Raw genomic sequence first — 23,016 nt, forward strand, 5'->3', positions numbered from 1 at the left:
TATATATATTTATAGATTTTTTAAGACGAATATAAGATTGAGATAAAAGTTATTAAATTTAATTGAATTCATGATTTATATTCTAAATTTTGAATAACACGCCTATAATCAAGTAATAACAAATGAGGTAAATGTGAAACTGAAAGTAATTATATATTTCAGTGCAATTATTTGAGACTAAAATTAACTATATATTTACTTTAGTAAATGATAGCATTATGAAATAATCAATATTTTCAAATATTATGAAATAATTAATATTTTTAGTAAGATGCGTAACTAATATAAGACGGAGATACATAAATTTACCTATGAATATTGTTTTTCCTTGCTAGTTGACTACCTCTTCTATTGCCAGTCAAAAAATAATTTAATTAAATTCATTTCACACTTAAATTAATGGTACACAGCATGACAAAAAAAAGAAAACAGCTAATATATGTCTGTACAATTGTGGAATATTAAAATTCCCAGCAAAGAATTTGATTATGACAGTCATTATATAATTACTATATTAACTAAAACATTAATATATAAGGTATAAACCAATCAAAAAATGCCACAATTAACTATATATTTATGCAATCACATGTATATCTTTTTTACTCACGTTCCATTGTCTCCTAAATCCCAATAAATAATTTCCATTTTTATTCTCACTATTATTTTATATTGAGAAATTTTGCACTTTTGGTCTTATTAAATATGAATAAAATTCAACTTTAATCTTTGTGTTTTTTTATAACTAAAACGTATATATTTTTAATTAATTGGTATATGTAATTTTGAGTAAATCTAATTACAAGTTTGATAAACTATTTAACGCTAAATCTTGAAACTATTTAATATAATTACTCTTCTACCTAAATTAAACTGCTATTATGTTTTCTTTTCAATATGCATTTAATACACAACTTAATCTTTTAAAATCTTTTATTTAATTTCAAAAGTTTTTTTCTATCTTAATAAAGTATGTTTAATTTGTCATTTACTCCTTTTTTGAGAATAACATAAAATCACGTTATTTTAGTCTAATGCTACCCAAAAAAAAAAAATTAATTCAAAACAACATTTGACCATGTATTTTAAAAATACGTCTTCAAAAAATTTCCTAACTTCAAGTTGATCAGTTTTTACAAGAACTTCACTTTCGCTCGAAATGTTTAAATTCAAAAAATCAAACTCACAAAAGCTCAATTTATCAAATTTCAACTTGAAAATCTACAGTCAAACATGATTTATTTTCATCCAACGACTAATATCGTATTAAAACGTGACTAATTCATATTTACACCGCTTAAGCATCCATTGGTCATTAACAAGATAAATACTTAAATCGAATTGAAAATACCCCTGAACTAGATGTGAATTATTAGTTTCATCCCTAAACTATTGACAACTTTAAAAATACCCCTCCACTTGACTAACTGAACTTAAATACACTCCAATCTTACAACATTAGTGAAATACACTCCTAAATTTTCGTCAAGTTTAGAGATGTTTTCAATGCATTTATTAAAGTTTTACATGTCATATACAAGAGTCTAGACTACTTGCTATGTCTTGTGGCAAATCGGGGTGTACATCTAAGTTTAGTTAGTCAAGTAGAGTGGTGTCTCTAAAGTTGTCAATAGTTTGAGGATGAAATTAATAATTTGCGTCAAATTCAGGGATGTTTTCAAACACTCGAATATAAAAAAAGGTCAAAAACTAAAACACTCCAATAATTAAGGGATTAAAAGTGCAATTACCTTAATTAAAACACAAATAACTTAACGGTTTTACCAACCACCGTTCCCACAATTTATGACACACACAAAATCCGCGTGTGTAATTTACCCACCGTTCCAAGGGCAATATAGTACTTTCCATCTTCCCCTGTCACCGTCCTCGCTATAGAACTCTCAAATCACTCTGTTTCCATTTAATTATTTTCTGGTAAAAAATATGGAGATGATGATTTGATTTTTTGCATGGGAGAGGGTTTTTGCGTGTATAAATACACAAACAACAAGATACTTACTCTCATCAATACACGCTTTCTCTCTCTAAAAATCTTTTACGTTTCTCACTCTCTGTGAGAAACTCAAAAATCTGTCTCCATATTTTTACATATTGGGTTCTGAAACAAACAAAAAAAAAAAAATCAAAAACGGTAAGCGAATTTTAATGTTAATTTTGTTTTGCTTATATGATATTTTAGTTCTGGTTTACGATTCATGATATGGGTATTTTTTATTTTTTTTTAAAAATTCATGATTTTAGCTAGATCTGTGTTTGAAATGCTCATATGTATTGATTCATTGTGTTGGCATTGGAGCTTGTAATCCAGATCTATAACTGATAATGATAATGTTGGGTATTTTAGAGAATCATTTTGGATCTGATGATTTCTGTGTTGATTAAAAAAATCATTTTTTTTTTGTGTTTTTTTTTGGGAATAATGAGATCATATTGTCTACTTGATTAGTTTGTTATTTGTTGCATAATTGTTTTGTTTGATATTTTTTGCTGGTTTATGTGATATTTCTATAGCTTATTTCATCTCTGATCTGGGGAAATTATGTATTTGTTCATGCATAATCACTACCATTAGTGTTGTCAATTCTTTGATGTGCATGGAGTTTGTCTTTGGTTGATGTTTTTGTTGGCGCATGTTTTCATGAAGTGGTTTAGTTGATCTTTAGTGTTACGATGTTGTTTTGATTATTAATCTAAATAAAGAACTCATTTTTATGTATGTTGCTCGTACTCTCTAAAAATGTTGCTGCATTTGTGTCGGATTGTCCAATAATACACTACTTTGGAAAATCCAACACACCTGTTGACATTTTCTAAGAATCCGAGCAATATAGTTTTTCTTTTTTGCCTTTGTGCTTTTCTTAAGCTTTTTTTGACAGTTGTTGATTAGATCAAGTTATTTTTTTTATAATTTCAGGGTTTAAGTTGCTGTTAAGCTCTGAATATATTTGAAATTCGACATCAAAATGTCTAACTATACACCAAAGAATATACTCATTACTGGGGCCGCAGGGTTTATTGCATCTCATGTTGCCAACCGCCTTGTTCGGAGTTACCCTGAGTACAATATTGTGGTTCTTGACAAGCTTGATTATTGCTCAAACCTGAAAAATCTTTCCCCATCTCGATCTTCCCCTAATTTCAAGTTTGTTAAGGGAGATATTGGCAGTGCTGATCTTGTCAACTACCTTCTCATCACCGAGAACATTGACACTATAATGCACTTTGCTGCTCAGACCCATGTCGACAACTCCTTTGGTAATAGCTTTGAGTTCACCAAGAACAACATTTATGGCACACACGTGCTATTAGAGGCATGCAAAGTTACTGGTCAGATCAGAAGGTTTATACATGTTAGCACTGATGAGGTTTACGGAGAGACTGATGAAGATGCTGTTGTAGGAAATCATGAAGCCTCGCAACTTCTCCCCACAAACCCATATTCAGCCACGAAAGCTGGAGCTGAAATGCTTGTTATGGCATATGCAAGATCATATGGATTGCCTGTTATCACCACTAGAGGGAACAATGTGTATGGTCCCAATCAATTTCCTGAGAAGCTAATCCCAAAGTTCATACTTCTAGCTTTGAATGGGAAGCCTCTTCCGATTCACGGAGATGGTTCAAATGTTAGAAGTTATCTCTATTGTGAGGACGTTGCTGAGGCTTTCGAAGTTGTTCTTCACCGAGGTGATGTTGGTCATGTTTATAACATCGGGACTAAGAAAGAGAGGCGAGTGATTGATGTTGCCAAAGATATATCCAATCTTTTTAACAAGGATCCAGACACAAGCATTCAGTTTGTGGAAAACAGGCCCTTCAATGACCAGAGGTATTTCTTAGATGATCAGAAGTTGAAGAACCTCGGTTGGTCAGAGAAGACCACCTGGGAAGAGGGTCTGAAAAAAACCATGGAGTGGTATGTCAACAATCCTGATTGGTGGGGAGATGTCTCAGGGGCATTGCTTCCCCATCCTAGAATGCTGATGATGCCTGGTGGGGTAGAGAGAAATTCGGATGGAGCTGAAAAAGGTGATTCTGGATCATCTGAGATCTCAGGAAACACGAAACCTAACGGAATGGTAGTTCCAGCTTCCAAGATCAGCAACTCCCCTAGTAAATCACCTCATAAGTTTTTGATTTATGGTAGAACTGGGTGGATTGGTGGTCTCCTAAGCAAACTTTGTGAGAAACAGGGAATTCCTTATGAGTATGGAAAGGGACGTCTGGAGGATCGCTCACAACTTTTGTCAGACATTCATGCTGTGAAGCCCACACATGTATTCAATGCTGCTGGTGTCACTGGTAGGCCCAATGTTGATTGGTGTGAGAGTCATAAGACTGAAACAATCCGTACAAATGTTGCTGGAACTCTAAACTTGGCAGATGTTTGTAAAGAGAATGGTTTACTGATGATGAATTTTGCAACCGGTTGCATATTCGAATACGATGCTGCACACCCCGAAGGTTCTGGCATTGGATTCAAAGAGGAAGACACGCCCAATTTCACCGGTTCTTTCTATTCAAAGACCAAGGCCATGGTAGGTACTCCTTAAGATTCTCCGTTGCATGTGCCCAAATCTTTTACAAATACTAATCATTTTTGTTTGTTGCTTCCACCAGGTTGAAGAGTTGTTGAAAGAGTACCCCAATGTTTGCACCCTTAGAGTCAGGATGCCAATTTCTTCAGACCTCAACAACCCCCGTAACTTCATCACCAAGATTAGCCGCTACAATAAAGTGGTCAACATTCCCAACAGCATGACGATTTTGGATGAGCTTCTTCCAATTTCAATCGAGATGGCAAAACGTAATCTCACAGGCATATGGAATTTCACAAACCCTGGTGTTGTGAGCCATAACGAGATCTTGGAGATGTACAAGAAATACATAAACCCAGAATTTAAATGGTCCAACTTCACACTGGAAGAGCAGGCTAAGGTAATTGTTGCACCTCGCAGTAACAATGAAATGGACGCGTCCAAGTTGAAAAAGGAGTTCCCTGAGTTGTTGTCTATCAAAGAATCATTGATCAAAAATGTGTTTGAACCAAATAGAAAAACTTCTGCATAAGAAGCCCATCAGGATGTGCAGAGCAGACTCTCTGGTTTGGATCAATATGCTACTTGACTTTCTACTCTAGTTTAGTCATTATTCATCATTACTAGCCATCATTTTAAAATATTTAGGTTCTTACTGGTGTCTAGAATTCCTACACTTGGTCTATGTTGTCAGTTTATCTATGAGTTTAATGTGCTATAAGGTGGTTTGTGTAGGAGTTACCATGCATCTTTTATCAGCTCGGGTCGATTTGTTGGATCTTAATATATATGAAATTATGATTTGTTTCTTGCTCCATTTGTGTTGTGTTGTGTTAGTTTTCTTTCACATATTGTCATATTGATTGGGAAGTAGCTGTGTGTTTTGCCAGTATTCTTTAGGCAGATGACATGTATAGAAACATTTCTGTTGAGCTCCAGCAGTAAACAATGTAAGGGCATATTTAGTTTGAATTGTTTTTATTTAGTTTTGTAAACGTATAATACAACAACATACCCCTACCCCGTGTAATCCCAAGAGTTTGGATTCGGCCTTCTGGGGTATCTGATAGTGACTCCAAATATAGCTTGTGATTTGAGTTGCTTGGTTCTGTCCCGCTTCAATTTGTTTGTCTCACTTTCTCTTTCCGACTACATAATTCAAAGTTTCTTAAATTTCGTGCCAAATTAAAAGACTAGACAAAATAATTGGCACGGCTAGCATGAAGGTTATTTTCTCTACTTTGTAAACTTTTGAATGCAAACATCTATATCCAAAGTAAAGGTATAAAACGTTTATTCAATATCATCCCATACAAATCTCCCTCAACCAAGAACTTGGTACTGATCATTCATCACTTGATGCAACCAGCATCATCTATCCTTCTTTTTCATGATGTCCCATTTGAAATAGGTGCTTCAGCTAGTTCCCTTAGAAAAGCAACAACGTCGTCTGGCGTACTGAGCAGATACCGAGCGTTGGTACGAGTCCTTCCAACTGCACAAGAGAAGTAATTCTCCTTCTTCAGATCCAGCACATTCCATGACACATTTTCAGGTGAGGGCCGTCGTCCATTGGAAGTCTTCTTCTCCGAGTTTGAAACTGGTCTGTTCCTATTCTGAGATGACTTTGAGCTAGTTCGACTAGAAGGGAGTTTTGGAACTGATCGCCTTTCCCCGGGCACCTTTGGTGCATCACTGACCTTACTTCTTGGCATACCGATGCAGTCAGAAGGAAGCTCTGGCTCAAAAAATGTATATACATCCTCATCCTATATTTACAAAGGCAACAGACGTAAGTGTAGCAATATAATGGGCAGTGCTTACAACAGCATCAAAATTCAAGATACAGATGCAAATGATCAACCTATCCGACTTAATTTTTGAAAGATGAAGTCGGATTACTTTATCAAAATCTGGAACTAGTTAAACAGACAGGGGTTACTCTGAATTATAAAGGTCAAAGCTCACAGCAATAGCAATACTAATTTGAAGTGACGACATTTTGAAGGCTTCAAAGAATTTACCTTCCCCAGAAAATGCCCTATGCATAAAACGTAATCAATTGGTGTTGCAATGGCTTTACTGTGTACGATCTCCCCCAGTATACGATCTATTGCTGCTCCCTGCATGTGTGTGTATATACACATGAGTGTACGAAGATAGGGAAAACGAATTGTTACATAAGAAACAACGTTGTCACCTTTGTAACACCAACTGCTCGAACCTCAACGGAGCGGAGTCCTTGTACAACATCAACAGATGCATTTGATATTGGACCTGTCCAGAGATGCTGAAGCATGTCTCTAGCTTGCAATCTTCCAAATTCAACATCTAGAAGGACATGGAAGAACCCCCACCAAAAGGAAGAAATGTTTAAAGAAAAAGGAAAAAAGGAAAGAGAGAATTGAAGGCAAGACTAAACTTTGAATAGCTACAACAAGAAATGCATGACTGAAAAATCTCGAAAATGGATGATGAAAGTAAGATCACCTGCATACTTGTAATTCCAAACAAGTGAAGTTTCACGTTGTTCAAAGTGAGATCTCGGTGTCCTTTCAGTGAAGTACTCGAAGACGTGCTGAATATTGTCAAGAGAATAAGAGAAGTTAGAGATGAAAGATGCACTACCAGAACATAGCTACACATGATCATACCTTAACACTATCAACCCAGTCCATGTTTAGGTGTTCTGGCATAGTTGTCATCCATACACCGTTTGTAGATCGTAAAAACATTCCATTTTCTGCTGCTAACCACATGTTGTACTCGCTGAAGTTCTGCAAAAGTACAAATTTCACATGGGGAACGTGGCTACAGTTGAGGGAATTGAAATATTGCTAGTTGTAAGGCAATACATCATCTAAGACGTTTCTATCACTTCCACTGAGGACAACGACTGTTGTCTTTGGGTCGTTACAAATCGCGAGCAATGATTCTTTCAACTCAGGATGCAATTTCAGTTCCATTTCTTTGATTTGATCTCCACCTCTTCTTCCAGGGGTATCCACCGATTCTGTCAGTGTAGAATTGAAACCCTGTTTTTGAGGACCACCATGATGAAATCAAGAAATTGTCATTAACTTAGCTAGTTGCTGCATATACTGATCAAAGAAAAGAAAATTGAATTCGAAAAGAATATAATATCGCTCAAAATTTGGCTTAGAGCTTAAGTTCCCTCAGAAAGGCAATGGGGGAGGGGAGGCTGCATCCACTCTTCACCATACGTATAACCCCTTAACACAAATGTCTACCCAGATCATCAAGGCCCCTAATCATGATAGCGTCCTAGATCCCTTCGCTCAAATATGCAAACAAAAGCAGCACCAACTTGGACTCAAGCGCACATGTCAAATTCAAACACAGTTGGAATGCTATTCAAATTTGCATAGGATTTTTCCACAAACGTGATTCATCATCTAAAGCCATATAGATAGACTTTCTGCAATATATGAACTCTTCAACGCTCAAAATTTATCATCAATGTCAGAGTCAATAAGGAAGTACAGATGTCAACTGTAAGCTTCTGTATAAGTAAGAGTTTCAGGCAAATATTTTTTAAAAAGGAGCGAGTGATACCAATATTAGTAGTCGATTATTGGAAAAAGAATAGCGCTCAATTGCATCACTGATGTTAAGCCGGGGCGGAACTTTTCTTATCCTCTGTTGAGCTTCAATAACAGTATCATTTAGTTCACTGCAAAGAAGAGGAATAGTTACTAACTAAGATAGTCTATCAAAATGAAGCCCCTTTAAAAGCTTCAAGTATAATCTCAGTTAACATGACAATTGTTGAATTATGCTTATAGTATCTGTGCTGATGAGTGATTAACACAGTTGATAAAAAGAGTGTTGTTTAATATCAAGAGAAGCAGTACGACTAAACACAGAAATGACTAAGGTAGATATGCAAACTATATAAGATGATGCCTCTAATCATTCTCAAGGTAGGCGTACCCTCAATGAGAGTTTGTACATTCTGACATAAGATCCCTAGCTATAAACAGGCTGGCTGTAGATGAATTTTAGTGACTCCCATAATACAAATATATAAATCCTGAATAATAAGCTGGGGCCAAAGTAAAACAGCGGGATCACATTGCATGGCATTATACTATTATTACTCATTCGCCGCCACCAAGTGTTTTTACAGGAGTCTTAAGAATAATTCAAGAGGCTCTCTCATAAGTGGAAGTGATAATGTGAATTCTGTGTTAGCTTTACGCTCTTAATGTCTTCTTACCTCACAAAAGTCTCAGCCCATTCTTGAGCAGTATGCGTAGTCACATGCAGAAAGTTATGCCTGTGGCGTTTTTCTCTTTCTTCAGCTGACATATTTAAAGCTTGCCCAATCGACGCAGCAACCTCTGTTATATTCCATGGATTCACCAGAATTGCTCCAGCACCTAACGATTGTGCAGCACCAGCAAACTATAAACAGAGGAGGCACAATACAATCAGTGACTTGTGCAGCACCAGCAAACTATAAACAGAGGAGGCAGAAAACAATCAGTGACCTAACACAAAAACTTGATAAAATATCATAAGATTTTTAGTAACAAAATTCATGCATAATTTTTCGAAATTCGCTTTTTTAAATGCAAAGCTATAAAGTTATCATTTTAAGAATTAATTCACTATTTATTTTCATGAACAAATAAAAACAATTGTTGTAAAAAAATTAAATTTATAATGGTATATAAAAATGTCATAAACAGAGGGGAAAAAAAGAAGAAGAAGAAGAAGAATGAAGGTATGGTTAGCTTTGTCAAAATCTTTTTATTGGAAAATACTTTTCTTTTCATTTGGAAAAAGGATTGTGTCAAATATTTTTATTGGAAACTATAATCTTGTTTTTTTTTCATAAACGGTTAGCTTTGTCAAAATCAATTAGCAAATAAACACGAAAACATCCATGTAAGGTTATGTCTAATTTTATTTTTCATTTTATTGCTTCACAATGCCGAAAAACATAAAATAATTTTAAAGAAAAAACAATAGTAATTATGACATGAGAGGAATAGCATTGTAATAAGATATATGATTATTACTTCGCTGAGAATAAGGACCCCTTTTTTCAACTCTTGGCAGGCTACAAATTCATAGCTGACGAGGTTCATGCCATCTCTTAAAGAGGTAACCAACGCTACATCTGATGAACAAAACATTGCCAATTTATCAAATACAATAGGAACTGACATGCAACTACCAAAAGAATTTAGCTAATGAGGAAAAACAACTGAATTATTAATTAATATATATATATATATATATTTAAATTATCATCATGTCAATATTATTATTTCACCATTCTATAATCCTGAACAAATAGGAATATAACAAATATGATAGAAAAAGTAGCATTAGTAAAACCTTTCGTTTTCTTCAAGATAGCAATAAGGAAAATATGGACTTTGGCATGTATATGTTTTCAGAATGTGTCAAAAACATACTTATCCAATCATCCCTCATTCAGATCCTGGAGCACAACTTATGCATTCTCTAGCGAATAAAGTTATGAACCAATTCCAGATTTACAAGCTTATATCCTTTTTCTAGAAAGTCCAAATGATGCAGATTTATTTGAGAACATACAGAGGCCTCAATCAATCTATTCCATTGCCAAACTAATTTGTTATGTCCAGAAGAGTAGTGAAACTACAAGATTCTTAAGCTTTGGTGAGTAATTAGCATACCTGAAGGGGAAACAACCTTAAGAAAAACTATGCAGAGATATAAGCTTTCTCGAGAACTATGATATTTAGGAGGACATCCATTTATAAACATACATTGATAACCTCTTCTCATTGTTTATGTCAAATTCCAATAGGACTCATACCAGGTGAGATCATAGGTGAGAGGATAAGCATGTACTAGTGCCTTCAAAAGAACTGAAGAAGAAAATAGCAAGACTGAACATAGATGAGCAGAAACAACACTATCTTTTTTATGACTGTGGTGTCTGGGTCAGCTTTAGCCCACCTCAACTAATCCCCCTCAGCTTTAGCCCACCAAGGCTAGGATAGATGGGAAGAATCACCTAGTGTGCGGAAACAACTGAAGAGGAGGGGGGGGGGGAGCACGAATGGTGTATGGAAGCTTCTAACAGAACTATTCAAGAATCGCAGAATTAAGTGCAAGATGAAAGGAATTACCAGTTACAGCATACAGTGCACATAATGCATGAAAGTCAAGAGAACGGTCCTGCATTGAAAAACCCATATTATCCATATTTCAGTCAAGAGAATGGTCCTGCATTCAAGCACAATGAATATGACAAAAAAAAAACTAACCAGATGATGAATAGGCACTGCAGTCAAAGTTCCAAACCGACCATTGATGCGTCCAACAATCTCATGAACTTGACTGGTAAGTTTTTGGTCTGCAAAAATATTAAGGTGAAAGCAAGTAAAATATCATACTTAAGCAAACATATATTATGACAAGCATCTGCATTTATGACCAAGTAAATCTCATTGAAACTCGACAGTTTTAAGGTCCAACCTGGTTTTTGTCAATGTATTAGCATTAGACACATCAATTTTGTTATAAAGTGAACCAAAGGAAAAAGCAGATAACCAACTCAACTAGTTTTCTCAACAAGTTCTATAGACTACAGATCATCATTGAGCGCCAAGCATAACGTTATATACAGCGACAACAACCCAGTGTAATCCCACAAGTGAGGAACAAACAATGATTTAATACAATTTTCTAATTGTATTGATTGACTGATAAAAGGATCCACTGATATTTTGTATTCGATGTTTCTGTTGCAGCACAAAACTTCATAAAGGCTATAGTGTGGATGGTAAGATAAGGCAGGATTCTCTTAACATACAGATTAACATCAATGAATGCCTTCAAATATCTTAACCAATATGGCAAGTATACATTAGGTTTAAGACAGAGAGATGGAAAGTGGAGAAGAAATAGTAGAAGGAGAAGGAGAGAGATTTATCTAATTTAGTCGGTTATATCTACTGTGCATCTATCTGCGTCTTTGGTAACAAGTTAGGAGTAATCACGAAGATCACATGGTTCCTAAGCATATATATCCAACAGTAAGGGGGCATTATATTCTGCACTAAATAGATTCATGATGGATTGCTGGTGGTGTATGTCCTTTTCCTGGCCCTTAAGTCCGGATTATTAAACAGGATTTTCAAATTTTCAGTTTGGTTTAGGAATATATGATGCTCCTTTAGAAAAAATTTTAGGCTTCGACCAATAGACTTATGAATCAAAGACCTCCACTCAGCCATCAAAATATCTGATGACCGTACTGAACCAGTATAGTGGAAAACAAACTTTCCCTAAAGGCAGTAATGATAATAGGAGAAGCGGAAAAAATAAATTAACTTAAAGGCATAAAGAAGAACTCAGAGTGGATCTGCTCGAGAAAATACATTCAGGAACATCTGTTCTTGTTGGCACAGCAATTTGAAGCAAAACCACTTTATCACGCCAGTACGGATTTTCTTCAAGGAACTTCTCAAATGCCAGGATCTTTTGGGGAATTCCTTTAATCATATCAAGGCGATCAACTCCTAGCATAACCTGTGATTAAATTTCTTTAGCAAAAACTAAGCAAGTATAGAAGTTTCTAGGACATGCAATTAAATAACTCTAATGCATGGCCAATGCATAAAATTGTGCAATAGATACAAGTGTCATCCTCTTTTCTTACTACAGGCAAAACAGAAGAAAGTGATATGAGTTTGATGTACATAAAAGTGATAAAACAACATAAGAAATGGTTAGCAAGAACACTAGACTGACAATTTTGCAACTAAAGGTGAGGAAATCCAGTTAGTCTTCAAAAAAGCTGAAATGTTCATGAACTAGAAGTAAATAAACTTTCACCTTCTAATGAGAGAAGCGATTATGACTTTATATAAACAGAAAAGTGGGGAAATACATCTAAACCTAGTAAAGCCACATGGAAATTCCAAGAAGCCACATCTGCTTGAAGACCAAAACAACAGAACACAATTACTCCTGACAAATGCAAACAAATCTCTTTTTCTTCCTTTTTCCTTCTCTCTCTCTCTCTCTCTCTCTCTCTCTCTCTCTTTCTCTCTCTTTTGTTTATGTCCAATTTCAACACTTAGATATCTACTGTTGGATAATAGAAGAAGTTTTAGTAAGAAACATCTGACTCTCTAAATGGTAACTATACCATCTAAAACAACAGAAACATGTATTTATCATTACGCATATAAGATACCCTTTCTAGTGTGTAGTGAACTGGAAAAATTTTGCTTGATTAAAGCACATGAAAATGTAGTGATGACAGGTCACAGATGGATTTGAAAATATCATACTATTATATATGTATCACCCACTTTGCTTTGAACGACATCACTCATAAGGTATAATTTTCAGCAGATGATGGTAAAATTGGCCAAGATGGATCCAGGTCTTGACCAAATCTGGCCTAAGGAACTATAGGTAGGAAAAAATATGTCGACCGAATTCAAGGCCAAGGTTTCACAATTAAAAGTAGACAATGAAATTGGTGAAGAAAGTCTCAAAAAGCAAGTTTTCCCCCAATGTGATGCACAGCATGTAAAATTGAACATTTACAATTAGACAAAACAACAAAATATTTCTTACTTCATGAAAATGATATCATGCCAAAAAAGTAAAATTTGGTGAGATGGAGAGAGGATCCAGAGTCGGAATAGACATACCTTTCTCCCAGCAAATCTCTCTTTTAGTTCTTTTATGTGTTCCTGAACTTGAGTAACTTCAAGTGCTCGAATAAATCGTTCTGAATCTATACCAATAGGAAACTGTACGAACAGGAACAATTTAAAATGGCTCAGAAAGCAATCAAAGTAGATATTCTAAAATGACTCAGAAATAAATCAAGTAGATATTTCTCAAGGCTAAGTACATAAAATTGCTTAGATGAGGATTACGGAAGTTCTTAAAAAGACCTGCAGGGTGAATGTGTATAAAGTTTAACTTAAACATACCGCAGCAACGCGGGTCAGTCTACCTTGATCTTCTACTCCTTCAGGTGTTCCTTCAAGTCCCAGGATACGAGTACATGCACTAACAAAATGCCTTGCATAGTCATAGGTATGAAAACTGCAAATTAAGTCCATAAAAGATAATTAGCTTTCCTAGCTTGAGTAACAAAAAATGATATTAAATCATAAAACAATGTAAATATAGGTCAAAGTCCAAAGGACTTTCATTACATACAGGTAAAGAGACAAAAAATCATACCATGAAGTGGACATTCAGCGTGATACAACCCGAAACACAGTAACATGGAAATCCACAGATGAGAATATACTATAATCATTGGATAGTAGATATACAGACAGTTACAAAGTTACCAGTGAAACCAGCACATCCCCTTTTATGCTACAATTAGTTAGTCAACTTAGCCAGCACTTTTCTTTTACAAGTCAACTAGGCCAAATATATATCTTTTACATGCAGCTTTTTAAGTTATACTTTATTGATTGAGTGTCTTGCACAATCACAGTAGGGGTTGCCAATCGTATCTTTCAAGACATGCCTCACCAGGTAATCTTAATGAGAGGCAGAGATCTAACCAGTAGTATGGTAAGTATTTCTTTTTATAATGGTACCACTAGTGTGTTATATCTAGAAATGAAAAACCGCAATTAGAATCCACAAATTTAAAATTCAAGATGCTTGCATTGCACTACTTCAACTTTCACTCTCAGCACAGACAGTCGGGGATCTCATAGTCTAGGTCCCACCAACTATTTCCAGGCAGTAGCTCCAAAATTATGAAGGTTAAACTAAAATGAAAAGTTAGCTGTTAGATGCTATGCAGGAGAATAAGTTGTTCAGAGGGGTTTACCCAACCAAGTCAGCAGCAAGAACTGCTCGGAGCAGCTCTGATCTAGACGGCAGTGTCCTGTGTATTTCCGAGGATGGAAAGGGTGTGTGTAGAAACCAACCGACTTTCATTTGGCTGTTGTAATCCTTGAGACATTTTGGCAGGAACATGAGATGGTAGTCATGACACCATACCACATCACCTTCTTCGTAATGTTCATTCACAACATCAGCAAACATTTGATTTGCTTTCTTATAAGCAGCAAACTGAGACTGGAAACTTCTGGTAGTCGCAAGGCGGTCTTCTTGCGGAAGTCCAAGATAATGGAAAAGAGGCCACAATATATTGTTGCAATAACCGTTGTAATACTGATGAACAATTTCTTCATCCAGGAATACAGGGATACACCTCTACAAAGAACAGTATCAAAAGGGTAAACAGGTGCAAAATATAGGTAAAGCAATCTTCTTGGAGAGAAAAAAAATGTAAAACAATCTCCAAATTGCTAAACTCAAAAAAGCAAGGAAGTGTGGTAAACTGAAATATGGTGGCAAAATGATGTATTAAACCTTTTCTGCCAGTGCCTTAGTAAGTGCCCTCTGCCCAGCCTCATCTGGCACATTCACACCTGCCCAACCAATCCATCTAGCCTCAAACTCCTTCACACCTTCAATAAATTATTAACATAACTATTAGACACTCTTTTCAACAATATGAATAAGAAAGACGCGAAATAGATAATTAGTGTTCAGGTAAACAATAAGATCAAATGTAAAAACAGAAATGACTGGAAAGACGCTAGCTTACCAAGAAGAGCACTAACAAGACCTCCACCACTTATCTCTAGAGACCAGGATTCCTCGCCTCTCCTTACTGCAGAGACAGGTAACCTGTTTGCCACAACCAAGAGTCGTTGTCTGGTGGGCTTTCCATCAGGCCGCTCCCATCCTTCATTATATGCTAGTGCAGCTCCTTCGAGGTACTGTTCGACATATGAAACTCCTCCATTATCAGCTTCTCCTTGGCGAAAATCATGGTCAGAGAGCTCGTTTCCCCTATTGTTATCAGTAGATTCATTTGGAAAGTGAGAAACTTTGCTACTTTTCCTAAGCTCTCTTTCTCTCAATAGCCTCTCCAATCGAGTGCTAGCAACCGCTTGGTTGCCGGTATACTTGTTTCCTGGCATCTGTCTAGAACAAGACCTCCTATGATGAATTTAATAGAGTTATGATGTCCCTGGAAACAACCATCTTTCATAATAAGAGGTAACAAAAGATGAAACTCCCGCGTGAATTATATAAAAACTTATACAATTCCACAATAGCCTCAAGTACAAACAGTGAAAATGCAATTTCACAGCCAAGGCTAACATAAATGAATAGGACATCAGCATCCTAGTTGAATAAACCACTACAACAATTACACCACTTCACTAACCATGTCACTCCATTTAGACCCATATAAATCCAATACTCAAAATTATTGAAAATCAGTAGTACTAGAGAGAACAAGGATTTAAACTAAGAAAGAGATAACGTGTGGAGAATGGGATCCACAGAATTCTCTAGGGAAATGGGGTCTACCACCCCCAAGAGTCTTGGCTTTTTGTGTCCAGGATTTTTAATATAAATTCATTTGGTATCCCAGTTTCAGTTCAAGCAAAATACAATGAGGCTAGTGTGAATATATAAAGACCCACCAGATCAAAAGAACAGCTATCAGATTCAAAGCAGACACCGGTACAAACACATTGCATGCAGAAAACCAAACCCCGAATTCATTGAGAAAGCTATAAAAGAACACAGGCACAGAGATTTCTGTGACAGCTAATTAACCCATTTCAGAAACCACGACAAATCAAATCCAGACTGTGTCAAATTACCTGTAAAACCGATGTGAAAACAAGGGGAAGGATTCTGGCCTAATCTGATCTCAACATCGATAACCGGCCGGAAAAGCTTGATCACAACAATAATTATGAGTAAATATTAAAAATTAGTAGCATTTGATGATGAATTTGTGAGAGCAAATCGATAATACCGGGTGGCAGAGGAATTATTATCATAGCTAAAGAGGGGAAGTGGAAGAGCAGACGAATCCTCGTGTAAGCTTTAAAAGGTGCATAAAGCCTTACAGCCATGCAGCTGACACACAGATTTTTTATTTTTCAGATTCCTATTTTTAAAAAGGCCTCAAAGGCTGCGCGGCTGCACATTCCTGGAATTAATCTAAAATTACTCATCTATCTAGCCCACCTCTAATTTTAATTCTCCATCATTATCATTAATTTTAATTTTGATTAATGTTATATTTTTGTTATTTTATTATTATTTTGGGATAAACCTTTAATAAACAAAGTAGATAATCAGCCGTATAAAAATGTAAAGCTTGATCATAAATTTATATGTTTATATGTTGTAAAAAGAAAGATTTATAATTTTAAATTTTACAAAACTTAAATAAAAAAATTAAAAAGATTATATTAAAGAATAATTAGTTATTACTATTATTAAATCTTTATAAAATTATTTATTAAAAGAAATTTAAAGATACATGATTTATTAATACAACGCCTTAAGAGATATTGATATTTTGTTTATGAAATATCTATTTGTTCACTTTTGAATTGACACGCCTATTAAAAAAATAATCATTGATAAGATTTTAAAAAAGTTTTACCTTTTTAAAATAATTAATTGAGGATATGATATTTAAAAAATAATTATCATTTTTTTATTTGTCAAAATTAACAAGTAATTAGACACGACTATATAAAAAAAAGGCGAACAAACAAATAATAACAAAAAAATCTAATTTACTTGCTATATATCGAAAAGCTTTTTATTATTTTCACAATTTGTGGAATTTTGCAATGCCCTTTCCGATTACTGCCTTGTGTTTGTTATATTAAAAAATAATCCTTTGTTTTAAATATCTGAGAAGGAATCTATAATATTATTTTCCCTTGTATAAGGCATTAGGGACCCATATTAATATAGCGTTGTCTCACCAACCTATACAAGGTGGGTCCAGCAGAGTATGAGGCTTCTAAAAATTCTCAACATAATCATAATTGTTAGTAAAAGTTTCAAACAAATTTAAATGACACAAAGACAAGAGTCGATAACGATAATAATTTGTTATACCAAGTAAAAATACTTTGACAGTATGAAATGATATTGTATTTGAGTTTATCATTAAACTAAAATTATAAGATTTAATTTTTTAAAATTGAACAAGTAAATTAAAACGTGATATTACCAAATGTGTGTTTATGATGAGCTGTGTATATAACAATGGAACCAATGTGGGTTCAATATTTATGATTCACGAGGTTAGCGTTCACATCAATACTCATAACTAACCGAATCTTTTCCAAAAAAACAACTATAAGAGCAATAACAAAATAAAATTCACAAGCTTTTTTGATTTCTCTCTTTTGCAACAGTAAAGTGGAAAATAAAGTGGAAGGTGAAATAGTGGATTCAACCCAAGAGAAAAAGATGTGACATTTACAGACTAATTCGATGAATGAAATAAGGGAAATTCTAAATTATAATATTAGGTCTGAATTCAAACGAACAGAATAATTTTTATATAGACTGTATTTAAAAATATATAAGATTTTAATGTAAACTCTAATATAAGGTGAGTTGGTATAACGAAATATAATTTTCATAAAATATTTTGAAGTTCCATAGAAAACGAAGTAATATTTTATATCCTTAGACCATCCCATCCCTATCATAATATTTTTGAGATAAAATTGAAATAAATAAGAAAAGTACTTATTTTCCAAAAAAGAATATTTAGTGGAAAATTTTTTCCACCCATAAGTTATAAGTTTCCTCCTCCGTCCGTTTGAATTCATGTGTCACTTTTCGAATTTCAATACTGAAACAAATCTATCTTTGACTATAATTTTTCAATATATTTTATATAAAAAAAAAATGAATTAAAGGACTTTACATTTTTACCAAAAAAATAAAAATAAAGGACTTAGAGTGAATTTAACGTTTTTTTTAAAAATTCTACAATCCACATAAGCAAGTAAGACTAAAAAATATCTAGTTTTTTATGTTATATTATTTTATTTCTTAATAAAATGTTTAGTTTACCAATTTTTCATGCTTTTGAAATTTGGCAAGTTGAGTGGGCAAACACAACAGTACAGCTCCTGCATTCAGGATGGAGTGGCGGACTACCAGTGCACCTTTTTTACGTCACCTTGCGGATACACTTCCATTTGTACTCTCCTCAAAATACAAAAATTTACTATCTAGATCTGACCAAGCAATTCTTTTCTATTTCATGTTCAACGATATCTATATCTATATATAGTATATATATATATATATATATAAAACTTCATTCAAAAATGTACAAACAGAAAATATATATAGCAAACTGGTTATAACAACCAAATTTCAGCGATTTCGTGATAAATTTCATGCATATAGATAAACATCATCAACAATCGGCAGATTCCAGAACGGAGAAAAAAAAATGAAAAACGTACCTGAAATTAAAGCAGAGATCGATGATTGTTTAGATTCTGAAACACCGTGCGGAAAGTGTTTCTGCTAGTCTGTAACCGATTTGGCGATCGCAAATTCAAATCCAGATTATTCAATCATGAAAAAATTGAATACAACAAATTAAACATCGGATGGATTACAGAAGAAGTATACATATATATATACCTGAATTGAAGAGGAGCGATGAAGGATTAGATTCTGAAATTTGAAATGTGGTTAAAATTGAAAGAGAGAGTATTTATAGAGTAAAATAGAGTGGCGGATGTGTTATAGGAGAGGGAGAAAGAGGAAGGGAGCTTTCAGGCTAAGAAAGAGAGAAGGGTTAATGCGAATATTAAAGAAGAGGCTAAAAGCAAAAGGCAGCTTTATATGGGTTTTTTTTTTTTTTTTTTTTTTGGTTCAGTGAAATGTGTACGTGCGCGCGCATATGAGAGGAGTATATTATACTACTACCCTATTACTCAGATTCTCAGAATCGCTAAAAGGCATTTTTGCTGGCTGAGATGAGGATATCTCCCCTCCCCTTTATGGACTCTAACTTTCGTGACGGAATTAAAATTTTTATCAAAAGATTAAAATACGAAATTAGTTAAAATAAGTTTAACATATAGTATTATATATATACATTAAGAAAATATGATTTTTCGTTAAGAAAATTCGAATGAATCCTAACCACAAGTTGGCTCAGCCGTTGATGTCAGTACTTTAGTAGATGGATAGTTTCTTTGATATGTTTTTTTTTTTTTTGATTGAATCATATCCAAAATTTAATTTTTTTTACACGGTATTACAGCAAGACTCAACCTAATTTGAATTTCCCTTGATATGATATGGATATATAATTGATGGAGCTATTTTTTTTTTGGTTGAATTACATTTATAATCTACTTTTCTACATAGAAATACAACAAGACTCAAAGTAATTTAAATTTTTCGCTGTAAACGCAAGTTTTTGCAACAAATTTTAAACATATGGAAAATAAACAAACCATACAAATAAAATATGAAGAAACATAATCTTATTGATTAAGATAGCGGGTACAATTCTGTTGATCCCTTGATTCTAGTCTCTTAGAATTTATCCATCATTCGAAGGCCACTGCCGTTAGTGGCGTATTTCTCGAACTAGGATGATTTAGATTTTGACCTCCAATTATGAATAAACCATTAATTTGTGGAGTATTCAAAATCTTGATCTCTTTATAAAATTTTCGAGATCTCTTTTAAGGAAATTTTGTACCCTTTATATAGGCATAAACTAGGGTTTAGGGTTGAGTAGACTCTAAGAATCCTTATCTGAGTTGAATACAATTTGTAGAGTCCCAACTCAAATTGAACGCATCTTGTAGAGTTCCACAAAATTTCAATTTCTACAGCAACACAATAGCTTTTTTTATTACCCCAAGTGCTCCACCTTTTTTCTTTTGGTGATTCAAATTCACGATCTTAAAATGAAAGTGAGATGTGTTTACTATCCGAGTAACTCCCTCTAGTCACAATAGCGCGATTTGGCTTTTTTCATTTATTTTTTCAGGGTTTTGGCTTGGTTTGGCTTCACCGTGCCATGTGAAGGCTCCTTATTCGTCAATCCAATGAGCTTGGTAAATTTACTATTTGATGGAAGTTTTTAGTTTGTTACAAATTATTATATATAATACAAAGGATAAAGGTCATGAGATTTTGATAATCTATAATACGAGAAAATCAAAAAAATTCAGTAGCTTAGTTGATAGATTACTTATATTTTTACTACAATCCCTCACTCATTTCCTCTTTTTCTATAAAAATAAAATAAAATTTATTTTTAATATGTATTATAATAGACAAATTACTGAGTTACGTTGTTAAATGAATCCAAGTCTTATAAATTAATTATCAATTCACGTGTACAATAAATTTTACTTGATTAATATTAATTTTGAGATTATTATTAAAAAAATCCACAAACATCGAAAATTTTAAATCCACCTTTAAATTAAATTATGGAAGTAGACAAGATGATAGGAGATTGAGACATATGATCATTTGTATAGTCCACTTTAATTTGTTTATGCATAATTGAGACATAACTATCGTAATATAATCAATAGAAAGTACGAATATTTAACATGATATGATCACTATTATTGCATGGTGGAAATGATATGTTCATCTATATTGGGTAAGATTATATGCACTTGGATGATAGAGACATTGAATTTTTCTGACTTGTGTCCCTTTGAAAGAATTTATTCTTTTACACATATTACTTGAATTAAATACATCGATTGCTCTTTAAATTTATCAAATAATTTATATTAGTATCTTCAAATTGTGATTTATTTCACATCAACACATAATAAAATGTTTATATCGAATATTTTCAACTGAAATTTACAAAAAGTAAAAAATTTTAATATATATTAATTACATAAATAAATTAATCATTTAAAATATATCATTTTATTTTATTATATAAAATAATAAAATAAAATAATTCGCAAAGCTCTTGAACCACTTTGGACCTACTTTGGTTATCTTCTAACCAATTGTTAGTTTATGTATTTACGTAATTTTGGTTTTTTAAAAAGAAAAAAAAGGAAAAAACATTGGTTATTACACTTTAACTAACAAAAAAATTTAAAATAACAAAAGCAACAAAATAAATGTGAAGAGCGTCCGTCCATATGAGCAAATTTGACCTATTTTTCGAAATTAAGATATAACTTATATGTTATCTTTTAATTTCAAAATAATAAATCAAATCGAGTTATACGATATTTTGAAAAAGAAAAGAAAGAATCTTAGCGTAACTTAGTAAAAATATCTTTTAAAATCCTATGAAAGAAATAGTGTCTACCTTTCCAAATAACATTATTATGCATCATTCTTTTTAGCGATACGAACATCTAAATTGAAAAAAAAGTCATGTGTCACTTTTTCTAACTTTCTTAGATTTATTATTGACTCCACCACATTTATGGACCTCAAAATCTTTGGTACAATAATAAGTAGTAGAAGTGCAAATCTTGGGTACAAGAAGATATATAATAGTACTAGTAGTAGACTACTAAAAATTAAAGAATATAGTGCTAGTAGTAGACTATACTATTATAGTATAGACAAGAATTGCCTAAATTTTGAGTATTAAATTTGATGAGGAATCTCAAAGCATAATGCTAGTTGGTGATGACAAAAAGGGAGAGATAAAAAAGACATGCTTTTTGGCTTTTGCAAAGAGAACAAATCCATCTTTATAATATTAGCATGATATACTTGGCATCAACTTAGAAAAAGTGATCAACATGGGTTTGTGGTACAGTGGTGAGATTGACTTTTTTATTTTTAATTAAAGGTTTCGAATTCGAAATCTGAGTATAGAAAAAATTCTATTGAGAGCGTTGTCCTCGAATAGACTCTGCGGTGCGTGATTCAAATTTAATTGAAGCTTTAGTATGAACTCTAAATGGAATAGGGAACCAAAAAAGAGACTTAGAAAAAGTGAACATAAAAAAGATGTTAGATCACGTGACAGCCAAACACGTACTAACATTTTGCACTAATATAATGAAGAGACATAAAACTATTCATCTTTGATTAGTTAGCTTAAGGTTAAACTAATCATATTAACTTGATTCGTTAGTATTTAATTATCACCTAAAAATAGTTTACTAGTTGACTTAACACTGTCCATCAACGTTTTCATGTCCTTTTATTCTTTTTGGTGGTCCTAGACTTGTAGGGATCTTTCCTTGATATCCACACATGCATGCATCATGGTGGACGATGAATGGACCATAATTTTCGTTAAGAAGTTCAAAATATATAAAAAAAGGAATCCGCTTATACTCATATGGCACCGCCCTTGACGATGAAGTCATATTTATTTTTTATTAGGTAGAAAATATAAAAAAATATATACACAAAAAAGTTAATTCGGAATTCAACATCTAAAGTTCATGCTTAAAATATAATTTTGACTTTATAGATATACTATAATTTTAAACAAGAATATGATCCTCTAGCTCCAACCCCATGAGTTAGAACATGAGCGGATCTAAAGCTTGTCGAGGGGGTTGTAAAAAATAATTTGTATATTTAAGGTATTTTG

General features: G+C 33.5%; 2 protein-coding genes across 4 annotated transcripts; one reads left to right on the forward strand and one right to left on the reverse strand.

Annotated features, from left to right (window-relative positions):
* Positions 1–1,934: 1,934 nt before the first annotated feature.
* On the forward strand, positions 1,935–5,379 carry LOC107025665 (trifunctional UDP-glucose 4,6-dehydratase/UDP-4-keto-6-deoxy-D-glucose 3,5-epimerase/UDP-4-keto-L-rhamnose-reductase RHM1). The gene is made up of 3 exons (XM_015226428.2): positions 1,935–2,155; positions 2,939–4,562; positions 4,645–5,379. The coding sequence occupies exons 2-3, from the start codon at positions 2,988–2,990 to the stop codon at positions 5,092–5,094; spliced, it is 2,025 nt and encodes a 674-aa protein (XP_015081914.1). The 5' UTR covers positions 1,935–2,155; positions 2,939–2,987; the 3' UTR covers positions 5,095–5,379.
* Positions 5,380–5,768: 389 nt separating this feature from the next.
* LOC107025664 (alpha,alpha-trehalose-phosphate synthase [UDP-forming] 1) lies at positions 5,769–19,257 on the reverse strand. 3 transcript variants are annotated; one of them, XM_015226427.2, is made up of 20 exons: positions 19,092–19,252; positions 18,908–18,976; positions 16,271–16,346; positions 15,196–15,624; positions 14,958–15,055; positions 14,410–14,798; positions 13,544–13,658; positions 13,256–13,357; positions 11,969–12,119; positions 10,853–10,941; positions 10,715–10,763; positions 9,611–9,711; positions 8,803–8,990; positions 8,139–8,256; positions 7,418–7,597; positions 7,217–7,339; positions 7,053–7,140; positions 6,763–6,893; positions 6,587–6,685; positions 5,769–6,331 (listed from the first exon to the last, which is right to left on the reverse strand). In XM_015226427.2, exons 4-20 carry the CDS (start codon positions 15,572–15,574, stop codon positions 5,951–5,953), a joined length of 2,781 nt encoding a protein of 926 aa, XP_015081913.1. In that variant the 5' UTR covers positions 15,575–15,624; positions 16,271–16,346; positions 18,908–18,976; positions 19,092–19,252; the 3' UTR covers positions 5,769–5,950. The 3 variants fall into 3 exon arrangements, with proteins under 3 accessions (XP_015081913.1, XP_015081912.1, XP_027773989.1); XM_015226426.2 differs by lacking the exon at positions 16,271–16,346 and having other exon boundaries at positions 19,092–19,257; XM_027918188.1 differs by lacking the exons at positions 16,271–16,346; positions 18,908–18,976; positions 19,092–19,252 and having other exon boundaries at positions 15,196–15,880.
* Positions 19,258–23,016: the final 3,759 nt, after the last annotated feature.

Source organism: Solanum pennellii, chromosome 7 (assembly GCF_001406875.1).
Source record: "Solanum pennellii chromosome 7, SPENNV200".
Taxonomy (NCBI): Eukaryota; Viridiplantae; Streptophyta; class Magnoliopsida; order Solanales; family Solanaceae; genus Solanum; species Solanum pennellii.